This window comes from Anarrhichthys ocellatus, unplaced genomic scaffold (genome assembly GCF_004355925.1).
Source record: "Anarrhichthys ocellatus isolate YVR2014 unplaced genomic scaffold, GSC_Weel_1.0 scaffold7, whole genome shotgun sequence".
NCBI lineage: Eukaryota > Metazoa > Chordata > Actinopteri > Perciformes > Anarhichadidae > Anarrhichthys > Anarrhichthys ocellatus.
The window spans coordinates 10311966-10335988 of record NW_022280037.1 but is presented as its reverse complement, the minus strand read 5'-3'; the positions used below and the strand labels follow the sequence as shown (position 1 = coordinate 10335988).

The 24023-nt window shown below is 43.2% G+C and overlaps 1 protein-coding gene across 2 annotated transcripts; it reads left to right on the top strand.

The window, feature by feature from the left end:
* The first annotated feature begins 600 nt into the window (after window positions 1-600).
* zfyve26 (zinc finger, FYVE domain containing 26) lies at window positions 601-23576 on the top strand. Of its 2 annotated transcripts, none has more exons than XM_031847254.1 (43): window positions 601-696; window positions 1634-1921; window positions 2070-2145; window positions 2417-2503; window positions 2687-2836; window positions 3057-3384; window positions 4492-4616; window positions 4814-4978; window positions 5064-5152; window positions 5240-5391; window positions 5487-5708; window positions 6658-7266; window positions 7471-7635; window positions 7756-7901; window positions 8126-8369; window positions 8758-9021; window positions 9214-9333; window positions 9500-9670; window positions 9798-10031; window positions 10337-10445; window positions 10620-11461; window positions 11929-12128; window positions 12486-12590; window positions 12703-12825; window positions 13090-13266; window positions 14088-14337; window positions 14690-14788; window positions 15047-15234; window positions 15421-15560; window positions 15732-15760; window positions 15956-16092; window positions 16352-16572; window positions 17871-18018; window positions 18364-18573; window positions 18730-18945; window positions 19997-20194; window positions 20464-20544; window positions 20623-20750; window positions 20901-21075; window positions 21416-21475; window positions 21658-21840; window positions 22004-22054; window positions 22239-23576. In XM_031847254.1, exons 2-43 carry the CDS (start codon window positions 1731-1733, stop codon window positions 22449-22451), a joined length of 7821 nt encoding a protein of 2606 aa, XP_031703114.1. In that variant the 5' UTR covers window positions 601-696; window positions 1634-1730; the 3' UTR covers window positions 22452-23576. The 2 variants fall into 2 exon arrangements, with proteins under 2 accessions (XP_031703114.1, XP_031703113.1); XM_031847253.1 differs by having other exon boundaries at window positions 2684-2836.
* Window positions 23577-24023: the final 447 nt, after the last annotated feature.

The window sequence follows — 24023 nt, the reverse complement described above, 5'->3', positions numbered from 1 at the left end:
GGACCTGCTACATATTTCTATAATAAATATATATAAATATATATAATACACTCTGTGTGCTTCCCTTTAAAGCCGTAGCCGTCCACCTGATGCTGCCTTCACTGGTCACGGTTCTACTCGTTAAACTGGAACCTCAATATTAATAATAATAATAATAATAACAAGTACAATGTCAATGTCTTCAGACTACTTTATCTATGTCTACTGTCTTTTGTCTTAATTCTGCAATTAATTCCCTATTTAATTATAATAATAAAACTGATAACAACACTAGGCTACTACTACTACTACTAATACTACTACTACTACTACTACTACTACTACTACTACTACTACTGTATTTTGTATACATAGATATATATGTATATATACATATATATATGTATATATATATATATTTAAATATATAATTGAATATGTGTATATATATATTACTATGTGTGGGGTAAATAATAATCAGGCTGTATGTAAATTACTGTTTGAGTGGTAGTATTTCCGATAGCACCTGAAGGCACCAGTAAAAGGAACGCCCACCTCGTTCCAACCTTTGACCAACCAGCGTTGGAGAATCAGCTGATTTTGTCACATGACCGTCGTTAACGCGCACCTAGCCTCCTAACATAATAGGTCAAGAGAAAACAGTAGCTGTGAGTGTAAATAGTCCCCATTTTCGGGGGAAATATCACAAAGAAATGAGTAAGTAACTTCATTAAATACTCTCTAACTTGTTATTGATTTATGTGTGTGCCTGCCAGCTGTTACGGAAGTTAGCTAACTTAATGTTTCAGCTAACTTAATGTTTCAGCTACAGCCAGTCAGCAAGATTTTGTAGCTAATGCTAAAGCTAGCTAACTGGAGACATTAAGGTAAGTTAGCTGTCAAATCTGAGAAGAGACGATAGAAACATTGACGTATTTAAAGGCTTATTTAGTCCCGCTGACTGAGCAGCTCACTGCACAGCTGTTTTGATTTCTTTCTCAACTTTCGTGGTTTGTTTGAAAAGACAACTAAAGGTAACGTTAGACTTGCTGTAAAACATCCCACATCTATGATTCAGATCTTGCCTCTGAGTGACGTGAAGAAAATATGTAAAATATTGTTAACAAGCAAGTTCAGTTAACTATTTTTAGTTTACAAAACAAACAAACAATAGATTATGATATTAACAGTGTCAGAAATCTATTTTAGGGAGTGATCACATAAAATAAATGATGCTGTAAACCATATAGCATGTGTCGATGCTAATTAAAATACATAGCAATACTGTATAAAATGAATGAAATATTAAATCAAACTCCATTATATATGTTTTTCACTGATACTGCCATACATGACTTACTGTGTAGAAAAAAAATCCAATGTGTATACTTCAGTAGAGAGCTGCTTACCCAGAACCAACAAAGCCCATTGTTTAATAAATTAATGGCTCTAAATGAGAAAGACTTTGTAGATTATCATACCACACTAATCATCTGTAAAGTAAACAACAAATTAGCACCTGCATGTATCCAAAAGTTGTGAATGTATGATTGTTTCCAGATTATATTTAGTTTAAACAATTATCCTTCTGTATATATTGACTTTATATCACAGAATATATGCATTTCTTTGTTTTGTCAAACTTCCGTTTCAGGTGAGGAAAGCTTGAGCGTCCTCCTTGGCTATATGGAAGTAACGTTGCTGTTCCAGTTGTGACAGCTGATCAGAGGAGTGTCCCAGTGAAAGTGGCCATGCATCCCTTTGGCCGTGAGGCTGAGACCTCTCTTCGGGACCTGTTTGAGTACTTCAAGAGGTGCCTGCAGCATGGAGAGTGGGAGTTGGCCAATGCCTGTGTGCCACAGCTGGTTAACTCAACGGGAGGACTTTCAGAAAACCTACGAGACATAATCAAAGCTATTGTCTGCCATCCTTACAATTTAAAGTGAGTCGCGCAGCTGCATACTCGCAAGACATTATGAATTCTTAGATAAATAAAATGTAAGGCAGTACTGTTATAAGTCTGCAAAAGTCCCAAAACCAAACCCTTATATTTCAGCTGTGGATTTAATGACACTGTGTTTATTTTGCAGATGGGAGTCTGTGGGCAGTCCACACAAACTGGCTTGGTTTTGGCTTCAGGTTTTGGAGAAATGGACAGAAGAGCAGGTAACACCATGAAGAATCCGGTATCGCAGCTCGCTCTATTGTGCTTATTTGAGTTACTCTTAAACGACATGTTTAGTCACTTTGTCCTCCAGCTGTATGTTGGTATCTGAGAGCATCTCTGTTTGTGTTAACTTACTAAATATGTCTTGGTCAAATCTTTTGTTGCGACCCGAAAGACAATCTCGATAATTGCGCTGTGTTATTTTACATTTCATTGTGTTATGAAATTAATTGACAAAATAACTCGACTCTTGTTTATGATCCACTTCAGGTCCCTCTCGACGTCAGGAGAGAGCTGGAGTTCCTTCTCCTCCTGGAGGAGTTGGGCTCAGAGAGCATACCAGACACTGTTCTCAAGGTTCTTATCTTTTCATCTCATTTTACAAATGAAGTTGTAAAAACTAGATGGGAAAGTGTTTACTTTTTTAATTAGATTGAGACAAAACTTTCTGTTCACACAGGCTAAGTGTACTGAGATTAACTTGATGTGTTCTGTTTTACATGTTGTGACTATAGACTGAGATCAGTTATCTTTCAGCAGGAGTTGCACATGGCCTTCTTGGACACACAGTCTGAGAAAAGAGCTCCAGAGGGTTCCAGCTCAACAGATGTGGCTGTTGAGTCTTGCCTGCGGACCTTATTGGAGAAAAAGAAGCCCAGACTCGCCCAGTCTTTAACGCACTTCTTACAGGTAGAGTCACGACAAAGCAAAATTATTAAAATCTCTATATATTGCTAGACATAAATGTAAAAATAGAAAGAAAGAAAGAACCTCTTTTATGGACATGTCCATTGAATTTATAAAACTGATGGCTATGGATGTCAGAAGAGACGTAACAATACATTCCCATTACTTGTATAAGTTGAAATCAAACTTTTGAGTCTACGTATATATTCTTCTCCTCCGACAGGACAAGTCATGCACAGAGGACCACACTCTGCAGCACACTTTCATCCAACACCTGATGAAGGTACTGGGAAAACCGGAGAGAAGGCCGGAGAAGGTGGAGGAGATCTACGCCGTGTTGTCTGTGATGCCATGGAGCTCCGGTCGAAGCGGCGGGCAGCTGGAGGCGCTGTGTGAGGCGCTGTGGGCCGCCAGAGACAAGCCCCTGAAGGAGGAGAGGATCCTGAGCTCGCTGCTCCGCCCCCGGAGCGATGCCCTCGTCTCTGTTTACTGCTCCGCCGCTTTGAGACTTCAGAGGGATCATCTGCTGAGGAGCGCGCCCGATACACAAGGTAGTCCGAGCGTGTTCAGCTCCGATAATAACAGAAGCCCGTTGATTATTCTGATATATACAGCTTGTGGTGCCGCGTAAACAAGCATTATTTGATGTTAACATGCTTTTGGGATCATCAGGATTTGCTTTAAGATGTGTCCCTTTAAGTTATCTCCATGTTGATTTGTTAGAACAGACTGCTTTGTAAAATAGCCATATATGTTCCAACTTCCTATAAATCACTTCCTCCTCTGAGCTGTTTTAGCAGTCAGGTTGTCTCTTTTTTATTTTATAGTACCAATACGAGTATAATATAATTAAATAACCTGTTTTTTTGCCTTCTGTGCTTCCAGTTTTAAAGAGCAAACGTTTGCATCACTTCTTTACCTCTTTTAATCACACTTCTGCTTCTGTGGTTGCGAACGCTCAACAGATTTTACTTAGTGTTTCGAAAACTTCATACGTGACAGCTTTTCTTACTCTGCAGTTTTGTTAGCGTCTACATAGATTTTCTTTAATTTTTTTTTAAGGATCTGTTTGCTTACAATGTGGCATTAAACCAATAGTGAAGATTGATGGGTGCTTGATGGTTTAGCTTGTATGTAATGATGACATTTATTCTTCATATTTGACTAATGACACAAACCAAACTTGTATCAAGGAAAACCGTAAAAAATAAGAAGACACACAATGTTGAGCAATTGTTTACCCCTAAATGCCTCCCAGAATATCTTATTTACAGAGTCTGTGTAAATATGACGATGGTGAAACTAAGTAAACTTTGTTTGAACCACCAAAACACAATTTTATTGATACAAAACTCGCAATATTACAGTCCAGTCTAGGAGGAAGATGGACAATTCAGGATCGGTTTTGAATCCTTTTGAAATAGCAATTCTCTCCATTTGTTGACCACGGTTGACTCTTGTTTTCGCTCGTGCTCCATCACCGTGTCTTTTAGCTTTGTGTGCCTCTCTGTCAGCTACAAACGTTGCCTGTGAAAATGTAAACATCATTATTTAATTGAGACCGTTTCATAATCATTTGAAAACCCGTTGTAACTTTAGATAATAGCCTGTTATGTAGTGCTCAACTTGTTTCCACTCTTATCATATCGCCCTCTTAGTGGACCTTCCTGAAGCCGAGAAGTTGGCCCTCAGTTTATGTTGCCACAAGGATCGTCCATCCATCTGGAAGACCATTTATTTTGAGTGCCTTAGTAGTGGAAAGCACTTCCTTGAGCAGGTCCTGGTAAGTAAACCGCTGGAAAAATAGTCAAACTAGTTTTGTAATCCGATTTAAATTAGAGTGTACACAGTCTTCTTTCAGTAGCATCACGACTCTATATTTTTCATAATTAGCACTGGATCGTGATCGTCAAGTGAAGTTGGTTAGCGATCACATGTGATGAAATGCAGTAATGTAATAAGATTGGTTGCTTCCTGTAGGTTACTGCACTTGACCTGATTAAACACGAGGACTTTTCTCCGCTGAAAGACTTACTGAGGTTGGAGTTCCAGCCTTTATCTCGTCTGCTGTTGCTCCTCGGGTGGACTCAGTGTCGCCGTCTGAGCTCGGCTCAAACGCTGCTCAGCATCCTTCACCGAGAGCAGGTCAGATGTCATCTCGTACCTCCACCTCTACAGCTGTTTTACAGCTGTTAAGTGTCATTTGCTGATACACTCTCTTTCTTTTTAGGCCCCAGCCAATGACTCTGTTCTACAGGAGTTTTCTGATCTTCTCTCCTCTCAGCTTGGAGTACTTGAATGGTGTAAAAACAACAATCCGTAAGCATTTGTTTGACCGGCATTTAACTCCATCTCAATCATTATTTATTGTTAATGTTTACATCTTTTATAATTGTGTCTGTGCAGAGGGATTTCCATGGAGGCATTGCTGGCACAGCTGCACACTCTGGACAATCACTCTGCCCTCTATATTCTGCATTCTCTGACTCCTTTGGCTCAGTTTGAGGAGCGCAAGATACTGGATCTGCTGCAGCAACTGCCAAATTCACCAAGAACAGGTCAGCATCGTCATCGTCCCCTCTCTTGTTGAATGTCACATGAATGTTTTTGGGTCGACTGCCAAAAGAATAATGTAATTTTCTTTTCCCTGCAGAAGAAACCGAGGTGGTCAGTAATCTCAGCTCTGGTGTGCAGAGGAACATAGTTTTGTTCCAGGGCTTCTGTGCCATGAAGTATGCCATCTATGCTCTATGTGTAAATGCACATAAGTACTCAAATTGCACCGAGTGTGAGCCTATGCAGCAGCAACAACAACAGCAACAGCAGCTCTCTGAAGCAGAAGTGGACCAAACCAAAACCCAAACGTCCTCAGAAGGTACGAAAGCTGTCTTTCTTTTCGTTTCAGTTTAATGACGGATGTTAAAGTTTCCGGTCTGATAATTGAAGCTGATTATAATCTTGTTGCAAAATAAGTAGACAGTGCTGTCCTCATGGATAACCTGTTAAATATACAGTATTTGAAGTTAGTTTTGGAATTTGCTTTTATCAGCTTCTCAAATCGGAAGATTTCCTGCTTTTCTCCATTTTATATCATATTCAACTGAATATCTTTGGGTTTTGGACTGACAAAACATTTAAAGACATTTGGTAGAGCTGCATATAAGAGCCATTGTATGTTTAAAAAAAGAAAGAAAAACAGAGCTGGGGGGGAGGGGGTAATATTCAGAGATACAATTCTAAATATCCAAGATTCAATTTAGAAATTCACAGAAAAATAAAAACAAATTTGTGAGAAAATAATGCAAATATTATCTGAGATTATAAAGTCAAGAAAAAAAATCTCAACAAAAAAAAGGAACCCCATACTATCACTTTGTGAGGTTGGATTAACCTGATCACACCACAGACGATGCCAGTAAACAGGAAATGCCACATGCACACGCTGGTGTGGAAGTGCACCGTTATGAAACATGGTGATATCCTTGCATCTGTCCATTGCGTTGATGCACCAAAGCTATCGCGGCATCCAGATCATTATTTTGTTTTTCGTCTGATCAGAGCAAAGTCTGGATACTTATGATATTATGGTGACTCTGGGCTAAAATCTCGAGTATTTCCTTTCATTTTAAATCCGATTGCAAAGTCTAATTTGATTAGGTCATCCACTGCAGGGATAACACAGAAAGCGTCGCGTCTGTAGTGGGAATACGACAAGTAGAATCTTGTTGTTTAAAGCTGACACGGTTGTCTTTGTTTATCGACCTTTTCTTTTCTTATACAGTTCTGAACGACAGCCTGATCTTCTCCGTTTTTGTGTTTTCCAGGTTACCATGTGCTGTTCCAGCACTACCTGTCAGAGTGTCAGCTCTATCTAGAGGCCGTTCCTGCCATGTTCCGCCTGGAGCTCCTGGAGAACATCTTCTCCCTCCTCTTCCTGTCCACCACTGACTTTTCCCAGCAGATCCAAAAAGAAACAAACTGGAACCAGAACACAGGGAATGTCACTCAGTCAGAACTTTTAGTGGATACAAGAAACACAAATGTAGAATCGGGAACCGAGGCAAAGACGGATGAGACCGAGTACAGCAGGAAAGAGAACCAGAAGCTGCGTTCAAGTTCACCATCAGCAGCCCACCGTAGTCACCTGGAGCTGGGGCACTTTATCCAGGGCTGCAGGGGGTTTCTGGCCGACGTGACGGCCATGACGGGTTTCCTGAAGCTGCTGAAAGAAGGGTTGGAGGGCATGCGTGTGCTGGGCCAGGAGGGCCAGGAGGCGGGAGGAGCACTTCTTCGAGAGGCCGAGGCGGTGGAGAACCTCTGCTGCTCGGTGACGGCTGAGACGTTCGGGCCTCGTCTGCAGAAGTTGTCCAAACGCACTGCAGAGGCTCAGTGGAGGCTGCAGATCATCACCAGCAATCAGGGCAGTGGAAGTGGTGAGATGGACAAGATATTTCTTTAGTTCTCTCTGCATGCAAGACATAGCAAAGGAAAATCAACAACAACTAAAATTCACAAACATTTGACTGGTGTCTCATCTTAATTTGTGTGATCTTTCTCATTGTTGCGTCAGTGCTGGATGAGTTCAGATAGAATTGTGGCATTCATTTTCTCAGTCTTGACGGTAAATTGACTTGCAGGTTCAGAAAGTCCTCTCCAGATGTCAGCGGTCAGCTCTCCCGTCACTTCTCTGGGACGCAGCAAGAGCTCGAGCCTGAGGAGAAGGAAGAGACCAGGGAGACGTGCTACAGAGAGACAAACCTCAGTGGAGAAACACAATGGAGAAGTTAGCACGAGTGCATCAGGTAACGCATACACAACAGCCTGTCATTTACATGACTTAAATCCAGGCTTTTGTCCCCCGAAGTTTGAAAGCCTTTTGTTATTTGTGTGGCTTTTTGAAGTGTTTATTTGTCCTTTGTCAGATGGTGGAGGAGGGACAGGTTGTGTGGAGTTGGAGGTTTGTCCATGCGGAGGTCCACACAGCTGGCTTGTCCCCGCCTTGTTGTCCCCACCAGAGTCTCTACTCATGTCCTGCATCCACCGAGGAAACTTCATGGAGGCTCATCAGGTCTGTGCGGCAAGCTGGACTTTTTACAAAACCTATTTGTTTTTTAGCAGCTTAAAAGTCAATGTTCCTCATTTTGATACACAAAGTACATTTTATACTGTTGCTACTACTAATATAGTATTACTACCACTAATAACACCTCCCACAACTCGTATGCTTACTGCCTAATTATGCTTTAGGTAAACCTTTATATTTCCATGGTGTATTTTGTGGCTTCTCTGCAGGTGTCTCTGGTGTTTAATCTGGAGGCGTCTGCCTGTTGTGGTGAGCTGGTGTTCATGGAACACTACCATGAAGTGCTGGTTGAGCTGGGACGGGTGGAGCAGAAGATGGAGAGCCAGTCCAGGTCTTCATCCTCATCCTCCTCAGAGGGTTTGGGGACAGCAGCTGTGTCGGTGGCAGGAAGGAGTCGGCTGGGCAGCAGTGGGCTATCAACCCTGCAGGCCATCGGAAGTGCGGCTGCTGCAGGTTAGACATCTTTTTTCCTACTTAAGATTTTATGTTTCTTTTAGTTCAAGCAGAATGAAATAGTCGGCAACACTGACCTTCAGGCCTCCCTCCAAAGTTGCTCCCCCAAAAATGATCATTATGAATGTAAACGACCAACATGGCCGTTGTCAGTAGCTGTCAAGCTAGCAGCTCGTGAAAGACACTGGTGACGCACAATGAGTTCCCAGGCAGAATACGCACAGGCATTTCATTTGGGCTGAATGAAATTATTGGTCGGGCTTATTACAGTTCTGCGCAGCCAGATATACCAGGTTTACATTTTCAATGGTTTTATGACCTTTTGTCTTGCACAGTAGATAACTCAGGATCTGACTTGTTTGTGTGTTTTTTTTTTTTTCCCCCGCAGGAGTGGCTTTCTACTCCATCTCTGACATAGCAGACCGTCTCCTCAGCACCCCTGCTCACCCGATGCACTCACTGGAGGACGGATACTGGCTGAGCCGCTGCACCTCAGACCCCTCTGGCCTCCTTTACACACTGCTGGAGGAGCTCAGCCCGGCAGCCATGGCGGCCTTCGACCTGGCCTGCTGCCACTGTCAGCTCTGGAAGACGTCCCGACAGCTGCTGGACACCACGGAGCGCAGACTCGGCAGCAGCCTGGAGGCTCGAGGTCTGCAGTTTATATGAGTATTAGGGTCTTTCTTGGAATAATTTTTAGCGATCATGATGATTTATATAGATGGTGCAGGTTGCAGAGCAGATTTACTTGAACATGGAAATTGAAACAAGACCAACTACAGCGTCATGTGTTTATTAGCAGCTTTGCACATGTAGTAATTTTAATCCCTGTCTGCCTCCCCAGGAGTAAGAGTCGACCCCAAGGTTCCACATTCTGATGGGATCTGTGGATTTCCTGTTGTATTACAGCAGATCAACAAGATCCTGACTCATTCTGCCACTAACAAGAGCTCTGTCAAAACAGGTGAATACAAATACTCAAACATTTTCATTATGGGAAAAAGAAAATGTGTAATTACATCTTAAAATGACCTGCAGACAAAATGACTTTCTTGACCAGAGATTTAATACGAAAAATGAATGAAATGTGCATAATTGTTTCTTTGTTGTGGATCCTCTCTTGTTCATAGAAGCTGTTGGGGAAGACCAAGTGTTCACCAGCCCATTTGGTTGCTGCATCCAGGAAGTGCTTCTGTGTTGCTACCCAGCCCTGAGTGAAGAGTCCATCGCTGCTCGGCTCGGTCTAGCTCAACGTTTGGAGACCACCCTGCACATCTTGAGCACCGCTACAGATGGCACAGGTCGGCTCTTTGATTGTTTGTCACGCCTTGTGTAATGTCAGATACAATTAGGTACAATCTGAGCTGTACCACGTTGGCATTCTGTGGGAAAGTCTGTATGATTGATGATTACCTCTCGTTTGAACAGAGGGCAGCGTGGGCAGCGCTCTGCTGGCGCAATTGGTTGACCAGGCCAATCTAAAGCAGTCGGAGCTCGACGCCCACCCCGTGCGCTCCAGCATGAAGCAGCTGCTTCGTTCTCTGGATCAGCTTTGCCCCTTCGAGCCAGGCGGAGATCTCGCCAGACCAGATTACGTGCGCAGCTTCCTCGACTATGTCAACACACTGGCATCTGTGTTAGTGCGCAGCCTTGGTTCAGAAGGTAATTTCTCTTTGAGGAGTTGATGTGTTTTGGAAAGATGCTGATCTTAAAATACAACCTCTAACAACAGCTCTTTAAAAGTATCAATAGTTTAAGAGCATAGTGCTCAGACGTCACTATCTCAGTGTCACAACACTCACTCATTATCCCAGTTGGTACTGGAGGTGCTTAGTAATACGCTCACTTTTTATACCAAACTACTGCAATTCTAACCTAAATACTGACTTTACCGTGAGCCAGCAGGGACTATTCTGCTTGTTACACCTGGTTTCATTCTGGTTTGCCTCTCTTACTGTGTCTCTTAGATCAGAGCAGCGAAGCAGTGAAGCTCGGGAATCCACTGCTGGTGTTGCTTCAAGCCCCGTTTCAGCTCCTCTCCTACCTGCTGTTCGACAGACAGGTGTCTCCTGACAGGTAATGCACAGTCAATGTGAACACGCATACATAAGGCTGCAGTTCTTGTTAGACAAGTTTACCTGAGCTGCAGCTACGATGTGAGCCTCAACAGCTGGTTTGCTGTAGGAATGGTCATACACTGTGCAATTATAGTTTCCCTGAATAAAATTTCATGTCCTGTTTCCTCCCCAGAGTGCTGTCCTTGCTGAAGCAGGAAGGTCTGCGACTGAGCGTCCAGCAGGTGATTGTCCAGCGATGCTGTGAGACTCTGCCTGTGTGGATCTCCTATCCAGCTGATGACAGCGACTCTAATCGGGCCAAGAAAGATGACGGAGTGTTCGGTGTGGCCAGTTTGTCCGTCCTGCTCCAACAGCATGCTCAGGAGCACGTGTCGACTCTGGGAATCACAGAGGAGTCTGAGCTGAGCTCGGAGTCTGAGGACTCTGTGGAGGACCTCTCCCCTACACCCACCAACCTCTCCAGTTCGCCACCATCCTCTTCCTCCTCCTCCCTCTCTTCCTCAAGCTCATTCCTCCTCACACCGTCAGCTCTGTCTTTCCTCAAGTCTCGCTCCCCTTTACTGGCCACACTGGCGTGTTTGAGTGCCTGCAAAGGAGAAACCGCCCGGACACAAACCTCCGGATGGTCTGGCTATTTCCGTAGCAGCCGTAAAGAGGTTGCCCTAGATGGAGAGCAGATTTCTCGTGAAGCAGATAACCTCCTGAAGGAGTTCCCTATTCTCCGGTCCTACCTTCACACCATGGCGGAGCCGCTGCTGGGCGCCCTCCTGTTAAGTGAGGGCGAGGAGGTTTCTGCCGGACTAGGGGCGGTTGTTTGTGGGAAACCCGTCGTCAGTCTCCTGCTCTCTGGGCCTCAAGATGAAGTTGCCCAGGCCGTGGCTGCTGAGGCCTTCCATCAGGCTCTGTCCTCCAGAGACCTCAGCAGAGCCCTCAGTCTGTTGGAGCTGTACGGGCAAGGCTGCAGCCAGGAGGGGGCGCTAAGAGACCGCCTACTGGCCTGTGCTGCCTTAGAAGGTGAGACATGATGAGAAATGATGCATTTTAACAGAAGGCAGCATATTGAAGCTCATCTAATGCTTTGGTGACACTTGATGTGCTTTTTAATATGAGCTTCGACCTAACTTCCATCTGTAACAAACACATTATTGTTGCCCAGCTACATGTATGTGCAGCACGTACTTGTAGTCGCTTTACGTTGATCAACAGTACATTTTATATTGACAATTAACGTAATTTATTAGGCAAAAATGCCAATCATCTGGTTCCATATGTGCAGATTTACTTCTTTTCTGTGTTTCACATCACTGTAAATATATATGTACAGTACATTTATATTAAGTTTAGAACAAAACAAACACATTTAAGACATTACCTTCCAATTTTGTGTATTCCTTAAAACATGTGTTGAGTGCAGCAGTTACTTTACAACTGTTATCTATGCAATTAAGATGTTTGCTGTTCTTCTTCCTGTTTATCTTCAGATGGAGATAAAGGTATCGGTCAGCTGTTCCGCGTTCGGGATGCTAACCTTCGAGCGCGCGTTGCCCTCCAGGCTCTGGAGCGCTGGCCTCTGTCCGCCTGCCTGGAGCTGCTCGAGTTCTGCCTCAACGACCTGAGCACAGACACCTCGCTGAGGACGGACTTGGAGCTCAAGAAGAAAGAACTGGACATCTATCACTGGGTAATTTATAGAGCTCAACTGAGACTAAGTGACCTAGTTTTAATCTCCAGAGGAATCCATACAGCAAAGTGGTCATGCATGCATTCAAACCAAGTAGATGCATGTAGAAGCTGTCAAAACAACAGAAAGGAGAGTGATAATTGTTGATATAATGATAAATATACGCTTGTCCTTGAAATCAGGCTTGCTTTTGGCTGACTTTAGTTCTTGTCTTGCACCTGTGTGACCTTTTTATTCAAGTTTGGCATTCACTACATATTGTTTTTGTCTGGTGTTGACATAGTTTGTCATGAGTAGACTGTCATGTGACATATTTTGACTTTACATTGTGATTGTTTTCTTCTTCTCTTGTCGCAGATGCTGAATTTACAGCCTCCGTTTCCTTGGGCTACTTGGCAGGAGCTGAGGACGGAGTCGAAGACGAACTCTGAGTCCCTGTTATCTATGATGGTGGAGGCAAAAGTAAGTACAACACACCTGCAGCCGTTTGCTCATTGCTTCTGGGAACAACCTAATCTCTAAAACACATATTTGTTTATACATGTGATGTGAATCATCTATTTATTTTTTGCAGGAGTTTGCTCTTTGTGCACAGTGGGTTGAACTCTATCCTGTATCCGACCAGCTGAGGCTGCAGCTACAGACTGAGCAATTGCTTCATCTGCTGGAGAAGGGACAGACAGACGAGGCTTTCCAGGTCAACTCCACTGAACATCCGGTTAATTTTAGACTGAAATCCATTTCAGGCTTTAAAATAACATTGCTCACTTTGTCAGGGATCACTAATCTGATCCTGACTTCAGGCAGAGGCTTACAACATACTCTCATCGTTGTAAATGTGTACTCCTGTATGTAGAGGAGAGAAAGCCTTATAGGTGTTTAACTAACATATTTAGTTACTACTGTGACAGTTCCTCTCTTCCTTTGTTAATGTGCTTCGTATCTTACTTATTTTCTTTAGTTACTGGAGGGCCTCTCGGACTTTGTGGTCGGCCTAGACGTTTGTGAGCGCGCTCTGGACCGCCGCCCCGGATTGGCTGCCTGTCATTTCCTGGCTGACTACCTCACTCTGCATTTCCAGAGGCAGGTGTCTCCAGCAAGGCGACGTCACATCCACGCCCTCCACCTGGGCTCCAAGGTCTGTCAATGCTGCACCAATGTAATTCTTAATGGTGATTATCTGACAGAGGATTTAATTCATGCTGTCTGTCGCAGACAGCCGTTTTCCTTTGAGAGGTCAAAAGAAATCCTCAGTTACACGCCTAATACTTGGTGATTTTAACATATGTGATTGTTGCCCATCACATGCGCTTGTCACTGATTTCAAGCAGCTTATTGTGTCTTTTAACTTTATTCAATCTGTCAATGAGCCCACTTATGTAAAGGATCATACTCTTGACCTAGTTTTCTCATTTAGCTTGACAATCTTGTGACAACGTGTGTGTGTGTGTGTGTGTGTGTGTGTGTGTCTGACCACAAGGCAATTATATTTGAGGCTCTGCTTATTCCTTTTCCCTCAAAGCCATCCTCTCTCTGCTGCCAAATTCTCTGAGGCTTTTTCCTTTGGCAGCTCACAGTGATATATTCATAATTCATGCTGTTATTTCCTCTCATTTAAACTACTGCAACTCTCTCTATACCTGCCTCAGTCAAAACTCAATCTCACGTCTCCAGCTTGTTCAAAATGATGCAGCTAGAAGTTTTACAGGTATAATTGTGCAGAACAGGATGAGCTCTTCCATTTCACCTGCTGGGAAATGTTTTGTTATGGAGTATTATCCACAGAGAGTAATACGGCCAATTTTAAAGTCCTGTACTCTTAATTCTTCAAGTATTCAGCAAATGACAAGATGAGTCCTAGTCAAACATGTTGGTTTCATACCATTAAACTGTGTTTTTGCTGAATTGCTCCATATCTTCAGGTTGTGTTAATACCAGCGGATGTGTTTCATCCTCCAGGTGTTGCTGACTTTGCCTCCAGCGGCCAGGCAGGAGTACTTCCCCCTGCTGTCGGAGCCCCTGCTGATGCTCGAGCAGCTGTTGATGAACCTGAAGGTCGACTGGGCAGAGGTGGCGGTGCGAACCCTGCGGAGCCTCCTGGTTGGTCAGGAGGCCGGCTTCAGCGCCGAGGACATCGATAAGCTTCTGGCCGACTATGCCGGCAAGGCCCTCGACTTCCCCTGCGCCCCGAGAGAGAGGTCTCGATCTGGTCAGTGCTGAGTGAGCTTTGTGTGGTGACGGTCACTGACACATGCAGATATGTGTTTACAAAGAGTGGGTACGACTGGCTGCAGTGTGTTATGTGTGTAACATATACATAACTGAGACAAACTCATACAAATTAACACACACTGACGAGGCCTTTGTTGCACTCAGGTGCCATTTTGGTAACCTATTTGGAAAAAGATCTTTTAAAAAATTGTTCTTGGCTTGGAATCAAAGTTTAAAACACAAAATGTCCTTGTGCTGCTAAAGATATTGTTGTTGGGACAAGTTCATGTTTTAGCACAGCCAGTTAGTACAGCAACTCATGCCAAAATATTTGACCGCTTGTTTTCCAGACTCTGTAATCAGCCTCCAGGATGCGCTGATGCAATGTCCTGCTCAAGACAGCTGCTCCCTATCTTCCAATCGAATCGAATCTCCAGCAAACTCTGCAGGTGAGACAGTTGCACTTGTTCAACAGTAATAATATGATACACATATTGATCCTCCACAGAGAATTTCCCTGCATGGAGAGTCACTGTTAAGGGATTATAGGTTCTTTCCCCAGGAAACATAAATATTGATTTAAAAAAAATGGTAATTGAGCTATTTGTTTGATGGCGTTTCTTATGCGAGTGTTAAACTATTGATTGAAGTTCTTGGTTTAAAACTTGTGATTTTCTAAATGGTTCCTTTCTTGTGTTTAATTCCAGGCAGCACACCAACACACACCACCTCCTCAAACAGCACGGACAGGGAGAATGATCGAAGCTCCGCAGGGAGAAAACAGCGCTCGTCTGCCAAGTTCCTGCCTCCGGACCAACCCCCGGCCCGCAAAGACTGGGTCCCTGACACCAAGCGGGACGTGTGCATGGTCTGCCAGCGTGAGAGGTTCACCATGGTGAGTGGGCAAAACACTGGGTGACACACCGATGTTGTCATGAGTTAAAAAGAAATACTTGCCGGCATATAAACACATTTCCCAGTTTGGACAAATAAAGAAAATCAAACCTTGCCTCACATTAAATTACCTCACCTCTGTCCCTTAATATTTCACAACCAAATGAGGCGGCTGTTGCTTTTTCAGTTCAACAGGCGGCATCATTGTCGGAGATGTGGCCGTCTGGTTTGTCACTCGTGTTCAGAACATAAGATGTCTGTCGATGGCCGCCCAGGAGATGAAGAAGTCAGAGTCTGTGACCAGTGTTATGCCTACTTTCACCCAGAGTAAGACTCTCTAGATTTAAGTGATGCAAACCTCAAATTAAAACTCTTTCTTTAGCAATGGCAATATCTAGAAAGAACACAAAAATGTGAAGGTTTTAATTTACAAAAGAAATCAGACATGTTACTGTTTATTTAATTTATTTGTTTTTTTTATTTTTTCCCTGTGTTCAGTTCTGATGATGAGCTGGAACCAGCTGAAGGTAAATTAAATAAAATCAGAAATGGCATGTGAACTATTTACTCTGATTGAGAATAAAATGTGTCAGGAAAGGATGTAGGATTGAAGAAGCACACTGGCCACTTGGAATATCCAAAATGAAGCCGTTCTCAAATCAGTGGTGTATGGAGGCCATGATGATGATGATGGCTCTCTCTGCTCTTCTGTCTTCGTGCAGTGGCTGGAAGCCCCGCGGTCACAGAGGAAGCTCTCGACGGGATGCTGCATCTGCCTGAAGTGGTCCAACGACGGATCCAACTCAGCACAAACCCTGCAGAGAACCAGCTGCTGCGGAGCGAGTTCTACTATGAACAGGTCAGTCATTTTCATCTCATTGCAGGCGACTTGCATTAAGTGCACCAACCTGTAATAATATCCTTGAATGCTACTTACTCTACTTAACATTATGGATTATTTTACATAGAATTTCTGATTCAGTGCAGTATAACAAGCCTAAAGTTGAGTTTATTTCTAGCACTTTACATAGTTGACAGACCACTATACTGTTATTCAGTTGTCTTACGGTTGAATTAACCTACTAAGACTAATTATTGTCTTTTCCTAAAACTCCAAGGCTCCCAGTGCGTACCTCTGCGTGGCAATCTTGTCTCTGCACAATGACCAGACGGCATGTGGTCATCACCTCATCAGCCACTGTCGATCTCTGTCTCGTAAGCTGACCAATCCAGAGGTGGATGCCTGCCTCCTCACCGACATCATGCGGCAGCTGCTCTTCAGCGCTAAGATGATGTTTGTTAAGGTTGGCCGCAGCCAGGATCTCGCCTTATGCGACAGGTAAGATGTTACCCATTTCTTTCTGTTGTTAAGGACACTGTGCCATCAGTTATATGGTGGGAAAGTGAGCGTGAGATGGATCAAAGGGGATTCACTTCTATTAGATATGAGTGCGATGCTATCTCTGGCTGTGGAGGAAGGGTGAGGCTTCAAAGCCTGGGAGTTAAACACTTAACTATTTCCTGGCATTCTCTTAAAGGCCCTGCTGAGCCACACAGGGGTTTTTATTGACTCTGCTCACCTCAAATTACACCTTTAGTCGGGTTGGAATTGGCTGCAGCTATTCTAGGAATGCCACGGAACCCTGATAACAGAAGTCTTGCCAGAAAGGAGTGGGCTGTAAATCAAGTGCACTCTGTACATGCCCAGACAGTGTCAGTGGAGGTAACATAAGTTAAAAAACACCTGTGTGGTTGGACAACGAGTATGTACACGTTTTAAATCGGCATTAACCTTATATAAAACAAGGAGAGAAGTAATGTACTGGGTCTCAGCAGATTTGCTGGGCAAGTAGGTAGAATAATAAAATAGTAAGATTAGACATTAAATAAGCACACTCTCAACACACACACAATATTATAAACGAGATTAAATTCTCTAGGCAATCGTTTCCGTTTGTAGTCCGAGCGCTAGCAGGCATTGGTTGAGTGCAATCTTGGAACCCAACTGCGATCGTCTGGCAAAGATTTAGCTTTTATTGGTTTAAACTTAGCTTGTGAACCGGCTTCGTCTCTCAACTGCAACTCCGGTCTCGCATCTCAAGCTGCGAACTTTAAACAATGAGCAGTGTTGGGAAAAGGAAGTCTTCACCGGACCTCCAGAAATATATCCGTCATCAGACCGATAGCCGATGAGTTCAGGGACTGACAAAGTTTTTATAGCTAACATTTTAGCAAACATCTTTGTTCTTACGTATCCAGCAGACACAGAGCAGCAGTACCATCACATATGAATTTTTGGCCACCCGACTGATATCAATCCAATACTCAGTCACTAACTCGCACTCTTTGGCTTCTTGATGTTCAGCTTAGAAAGCTGTGGCTGTAAAAGCAAATCAATGAGCTGAAGGAGACTTAGAAATCTTGCCCTACTTGTTTATCTACGTTATCCCCCCTCTATCTTCACCTGGGCTCCAAGGCCGCTTTACTAGACATATGACAATGATATTGGCCATTATCACAGTATGAATGTAATACATGGATACATTTCAAATTATGGATATGATTGATTTTACACAAATATACTTCAAGACCCACACAGTTTTGCTTCCTCTTTTATTGTATTCTCTGTTTCCACAGTTACATCAGCAAAGTAGACGTGCTCAAAATTCTAGTAACGGCCAATTACAAGTATATCCCGTCTCTGGATGACATTCTGGAGACTTCTGCTGTCACACGTCTCCGTAACCAGCTGTTGGAAGCAGAGCACTACCAGCTAGCAGTGGAGGTGAGGCAGTTGGTGGTTCATTTGTTTTTTTTAAATGGATCTTATTTCACAGTTATTGTCACACTCACAATCATACACCCATCTCTCTCCAGGGCTCCGTTTTAACAAGTTCGCCTGTTGTGAGATTTTTGTTTGGCTTATGAAACCTTGAATTTGTATATCCCCCTGGTTCTTCTGTTATAAACATCTCATTTTATTAACAAGTAGAGCACCTTGAGGTTAACATTCAGGTAGTTAGGCAGCTTATTAACCATCCCAATCAATTCAATGATTCAGTGAGATAAATGCAGACATTAAATTCCATAGCTGTTCTTATTGAGACCGGTTGTTGGGCTGCTATGCCAGGTGTCTACCAAGAGTGGCCTGGACCCTGGCGGCATGTGGCAGGCCTGGGGGATGGCATCTCTCAAGGCAGGTAACCTTTCTGGAGCGAGGGAGAAGTTTGCTCGCTTCCTGAAGGCTCCAGTGGATCGCAACCAGCTCAACCTGGGTCCCTTACTGCTGCAGGAGGTTGTCCAGTACCTGGAGACCACTGTGCAACCCGGTCTGGCCACGGTAGGAAAATGGTGGCAGTGTTTTTGTTTTGTTTTTGTTTCCTTTTAAAATGTAACAGTGAAGCACAGAAATCATTGGTGAATCTGCTCGCTTATGTGCACATATAAATCCTTGACCCGTCGTGCGATGTTCGTGTTGTCTGTGTGTCTCCGTCAGTCTCTCGGTGAGGACATCTTGGCGTCCCTACGGGAGCTGGAGGACGCCCTGTGCGAAGCCAGTCCTGTGGATCGACCAGAGGGTCCGACACAGAGAAGCAACCTCCACCAGGAGTGTCTCTACTACCTGAACACATACGGCACTCACATGGCACTCATCAGCTTCTACATGCGTCATGACTGCATGCCAGAGGCTCTGACATACCTGCTCAACAAGGTGAGGTGTAGTTGTTGTTGTTGTTGTCAGGGCCATTTCTAGGATTCACAGAAAGGGGGGCTTAGCCCCAAGGGGAGTGGCATGTTTTTTTGGGGCCCATTTTCGGCCCTGGATATCCATTGTTTCAGACAGTTCATAGATTGGTTCAATCACAAAGAGAGTGATTTTGCTCTGTAGTTTTGCTTGCATTCAGTATATGATAACACAAGAGACAGAATTTCAGGGTCATGGTGAAATTTGACAACACAAATATGAACTTTTCTCAAATAAAGAGAGAGAAATAATTTTCCTGCTTGTAAGGTTTGATTTTCATATCCGCGTCACTCCCAAATCCTAATTCTTAAAGGGACCGCACACAATGGATGGAGACTGGACCTGACAGTGCCAACTTTATATCGTTAAGTATGATGATAGGCTATTGGATTGTAATTTGATGGGGGAGAAAACGTACAAACCAGAACGCACGCACATATGTAGCATGTTAGAGTTATAAATAACTTGTCCATGTGAGAAACAATAGTTTAATTTAATGACATCACCAAAAAAAAAAGAAAATGTTTTTTGTTTTTTTTGTTTTTTTTTAAATCCAATAATGCCAAATTAATTGGGGGGGCTGAATAACATTTTAGGGGGGCTGAAGGGGGCTGAAGCTGAAGCCCCCCATTGTAGTGAAGAACATTCAGGCATGCTTCAGGCATGCTTTGAGGTTTTAATAAACCAGCGATGCGTTTCATTTAGGAAATCTTAATCCTCTTTTGTTGTGTAGTTTGTTTGAAGTCAGAAGATAATCCGACCCCACTTCTGACTTTTGACACATCTCAAATCTGGCCGATGTCAACCTAAACACTGTCTAGTCAACATCAATGCAGTAAAATTACATTTTAGTACCCTGTTTGCACCAAAGTAAGGTTTAACAAGTAGCAGAGTACCGAGTGTATCGCTACAGTACAGAAATTGAGTAAGCTGACCAGAGTACGACTGCATCTTCTTCTTCCAAGAAGAAAATTGTACTCAAGTTCGACGCATGTTTTTCTGCTTTCTCGTGGCTCAGGAGTGCCCAGACGAGGTTTTTCTAGAGGGTGTGTTGCAGCCCAGTCTGGAGCGGGGCCGTCTGGGCATGCTGCAGGGCATACTGGAAAAACTTGACCCTGGCCTGGAAACATGCAGCCGCTACCTAATGGCCTCCTGTCAGTTCCTGCAGCGGCGGGGATACTTCAACACTCTCTACCAGCTCCAGCAGTTCATGATGGTTAGACTCTTTAATGTTCTTTTATCTCTTGAATTGTCATATTCTTTTTAGATTTTAGAGAAGAAAAAGAAAGAGAGAAATTTTCTTCTGTGCCTTAGCACCAACTGACTAAAAACAGGCCTTTAGATTATATACCAAAAAAGTCCCCAAAAATAATTTACATTTGTTTAAAGTTTATAATTTTACATCGGAGAATGATGTTGTGGTGATGTTACATTTTTTACAGTTATTGTAATATGTAATATGTAAAATGCTGTTTACCTGGACAGGATCAGGTGCGGGCGGCTATGACCTGTATCCGATTCTTCACTCATGGAGCCAGTTCGTACCTACAGCTGGGAGAAAATCAGGTATGTCTCTTGTTATGACTGCAGTTTGCAAAACTTAAAAAAAAAAAGTACTTTAAATGTGACCGTGTCGTTGTACAGCGCTGGCTGGTCAAAGCCAAAGAGCACTTGAGGACATACCTGCAGGAGCAGCAAGGTCGGGGAGCTGTGAGGAAAAGATCTTCGGTCAACTCATTCAGGAAGATGATGTCGTCCAGTGACGTATCCAGGTTATTCAATACATCTTTATTTCAATTTACATGATAGAAATAAATCAACACGTTGGCCTTTTTTATTATTATATTTGATTCACACGTTTCCTACCTGTCAAATAGACTCTTTACTTTAAAGTACGGACGTCTTCTGTCTTATTTTGTCAGGCATATGAACACAATTGAGCTTCAGCTGGAGGTGACCCGTTTCCTCCAACGCTGTGAGACGGCGGCCTCCTCTAAGGCGCCAAAGACCAGTTTACCTTCCCCCAAGTCCCCCGGATCCACTTCACCACCGACACTGTTTGGAGGAAGCCCCGTGAAAGTTGAGGTTGCCTGCAAGGTGAGGTTCCAGTTATATATATCGCAGTACTTAAAAATCTATAATCTACTTTAGAAAGATTAAGTTTGTTAAAATGGCACACTGCCTAACTGCTGACGTTATTCATAAGTTAAACCACTGGATCAGAGATCTAAGAGTTATGTGAAAAGTATAAATATATATCAAGGCACTATTAGATATTTGTTTAAAGGGTATTAACTCCCAGTCATGGATATTTAATCCAAAGTCTTTGAATGCACTTAGTTTCAGTCTCTTTGAATGAAAGCATTTGCAAAGTGAATGTATTATAAACCTCAGTTTTATCTTTTTGAGGCGTAATATGTCTTTTGTGTCATTGCAGGTGATGCTTGGAGGAAAAAACATAGAAGAAGGTTTTGGCATTGCATATAGAGTCATACAGGTATGCTGTGTGTGAGGAGATCTTTGCCAAATATTTGCTCTCATTTAGTATTTAAGAAAGCATACCTCTGCCACCATGCCACCTTTGTCCCCATATGTCCTTTACTCTTCATTTGTCCTGGTGACAAATTTTCCCACAATTGTTTGCTAAACTCATTCATTCTCGCTCTCTTCCTGCCTCAGGACTTCCAGCTGGAGGCCCAGGCGGTCTACGTGCGGGCCGGCCAAAGGCTCGTCCGCCAGAGGCAGTATGGAGCCGTACGGCAGCTGCTCAAATGTGTCGGTGAATCGGGCACCGCCACCAAGAACGACTGCGACGCCCTCATCCTCAGCTGTGTCTCCATTGCAGATAAGGGACCAGCTGATGTGAGTATGGACAAGGAAGAGACAAAGAGTGTACTTGGATAACTAATCATGACCGTGACTTGGCTCTATGATGTTTGTGTGTTTATTTCTGCCAAGTGCTTGCAGGCAATTTCCAGCACATTAGTCATGAATAATTTTTGCTTTCCTTTTTATCTGATTTTAGGCCAAGGAGCTGGAAAGTCTCATTCTGGAGACCAAGAGCACAGAGAGCAAGGTAGTGTGTCTAATGTTATTATCCCCTGCTCGACACTATCATGGTTTTTCTTTCCTGAGGCAGTTTTTTAAAATAGATATAGAAATCACAATTACCTCGTTCTCGGGTCACTTTGCTATTCCTGTTGTCATACTTAACTCTTAAAAATACTCAGGGGTCTAACTCTCATCACATCCATCTGCAGATCAAAGCCTACCTGATGTGCAGTAAACTGAGACCAGCATACCTGCTGGCGGTGAAGCTGGAGCCGAGCCGAGCCGGCCCGTTGGTCCAGGAAGTCCTCCAGGCCGCCGAGGGAGCGCAGGACTCCGTGATGCAAAACATCTGTGGCCAGTGGCTGTCGGAACACCACAGCAAGTCATCTCAGCAGCGCCAGGGCCGACCCAATGCCAGGTAAAGGCATGACGAGGGATTACACCAACAGCACTTGAAAACAATTGAGCCCCAAATAAGAGGATCCAGGGTTTCTAATGTTACACAGTTATAGAAACGCAGGGGAATGTGGAGGATTAGTAAACTTTCAGATAGATATGACTGCACATTGGGTGTATCAGGAGAGCAGCTGTTGCACATGTTACATTACATGCAGATTGTTATAATGATATACAGCACACTTTACACTCAGTCTGTGCTGAGGAGTGGATGTGGCCCACAGGAGTCAAAAGGATTTTGGTGTCTATGCTCAAATTTAGTTGTTGGAGGTTTGAAAAACATATTTCTAAGAGTTTAAATTCTCCTCTTGCTACAGTTATGTACAGCTGTACTCCCTGAACCTGTGATGTAGCTTTTAGGTGTGGTGATGCACCATTGATACCTGGTGTGGTCAGAGGTGACACAGACGAGAAGCTTTCAACGGGACAGGTTAGTGAAACACTGTTTCTATTTCAGTGGAAACATCTCGAAACCCTGACGATCACTTTCTCTTAATGTTTGTGCAGCCTTCCTGTCCGTAAAACTGACGAATCACCACCGTGCTTTATTTCCATTCTGGAAATAGTTTGCTGTACACTTTTTGAGAGGGAACAATATCACTGGACCTGAGTGACAACTATTGCAAACTGCAATGTAAACCGATGCAGTCGTTGTTACACAATATAAACTCATCTAAGAACTCAGATTAATCTCCTACCTCAGCCAAAAGGGAAAATATCTTGAACTGACTGGAGGGCCTTTGATAAATGTGTTGCCTGTCTTTTGTTTATTTTTATTATTTATGTGTCCTGACTGTTTCAGAGTGTGAATTTAGACGTCAATGCAATTAGATGTCCTCCGCCAAGCACGGTACATGTTTAAACCTTGTAAAAACTAGTAGTTAACTACTAAAAGTATCTTGTTTTTGTAATCCTGATGAAGCTGTTTACCTGTTTTACCTGATATTGTATAGCATATTTTATGGCCAGCTTTCAGCGTATATTCCCTTTTGGTAAGGGAAATTAATATCAAACAGGATTTGAGGTATTTTAGGGCATTTAAGATGATGTTGAGCAACTTACAAGAAAGTAAAAGTTTTAGGTTGGATACAGAAAGGGACCCGCTTATAGATCATGTTATTGATGAAGTTTGATTTGATCCAGAATATCAATTAGTTTTGTCTCTGGATGTCTAGTTTTATGTCTCATCTTGTGTCTCCTGTTTTGGAAATAATTTCCCAGAGTGTTGCTAATTTTAAATCATGCTTTTCACTCTGTTCTGGTGGGAGACCTGACAAATATCTGTTTGAATGATATAAATCCACAATGATTAACTTGCACAGATAATCAATCAAATAATGTTGGAAAAGGGATTTCACTTTTGCCATATCTTTCTGTTTAATTTTGTTTTTGCATATTTTGTTCACTAAGAAACACCCTGGCCAACTCAAGATAACAGTGCAAAAACATTGCCACCACAAAACATGTTTTCAGTTCATTTACGGGACAATCAACTATGTTGCTGAAGCTGCCTTTTCAAGGATACGACTCTTGATACA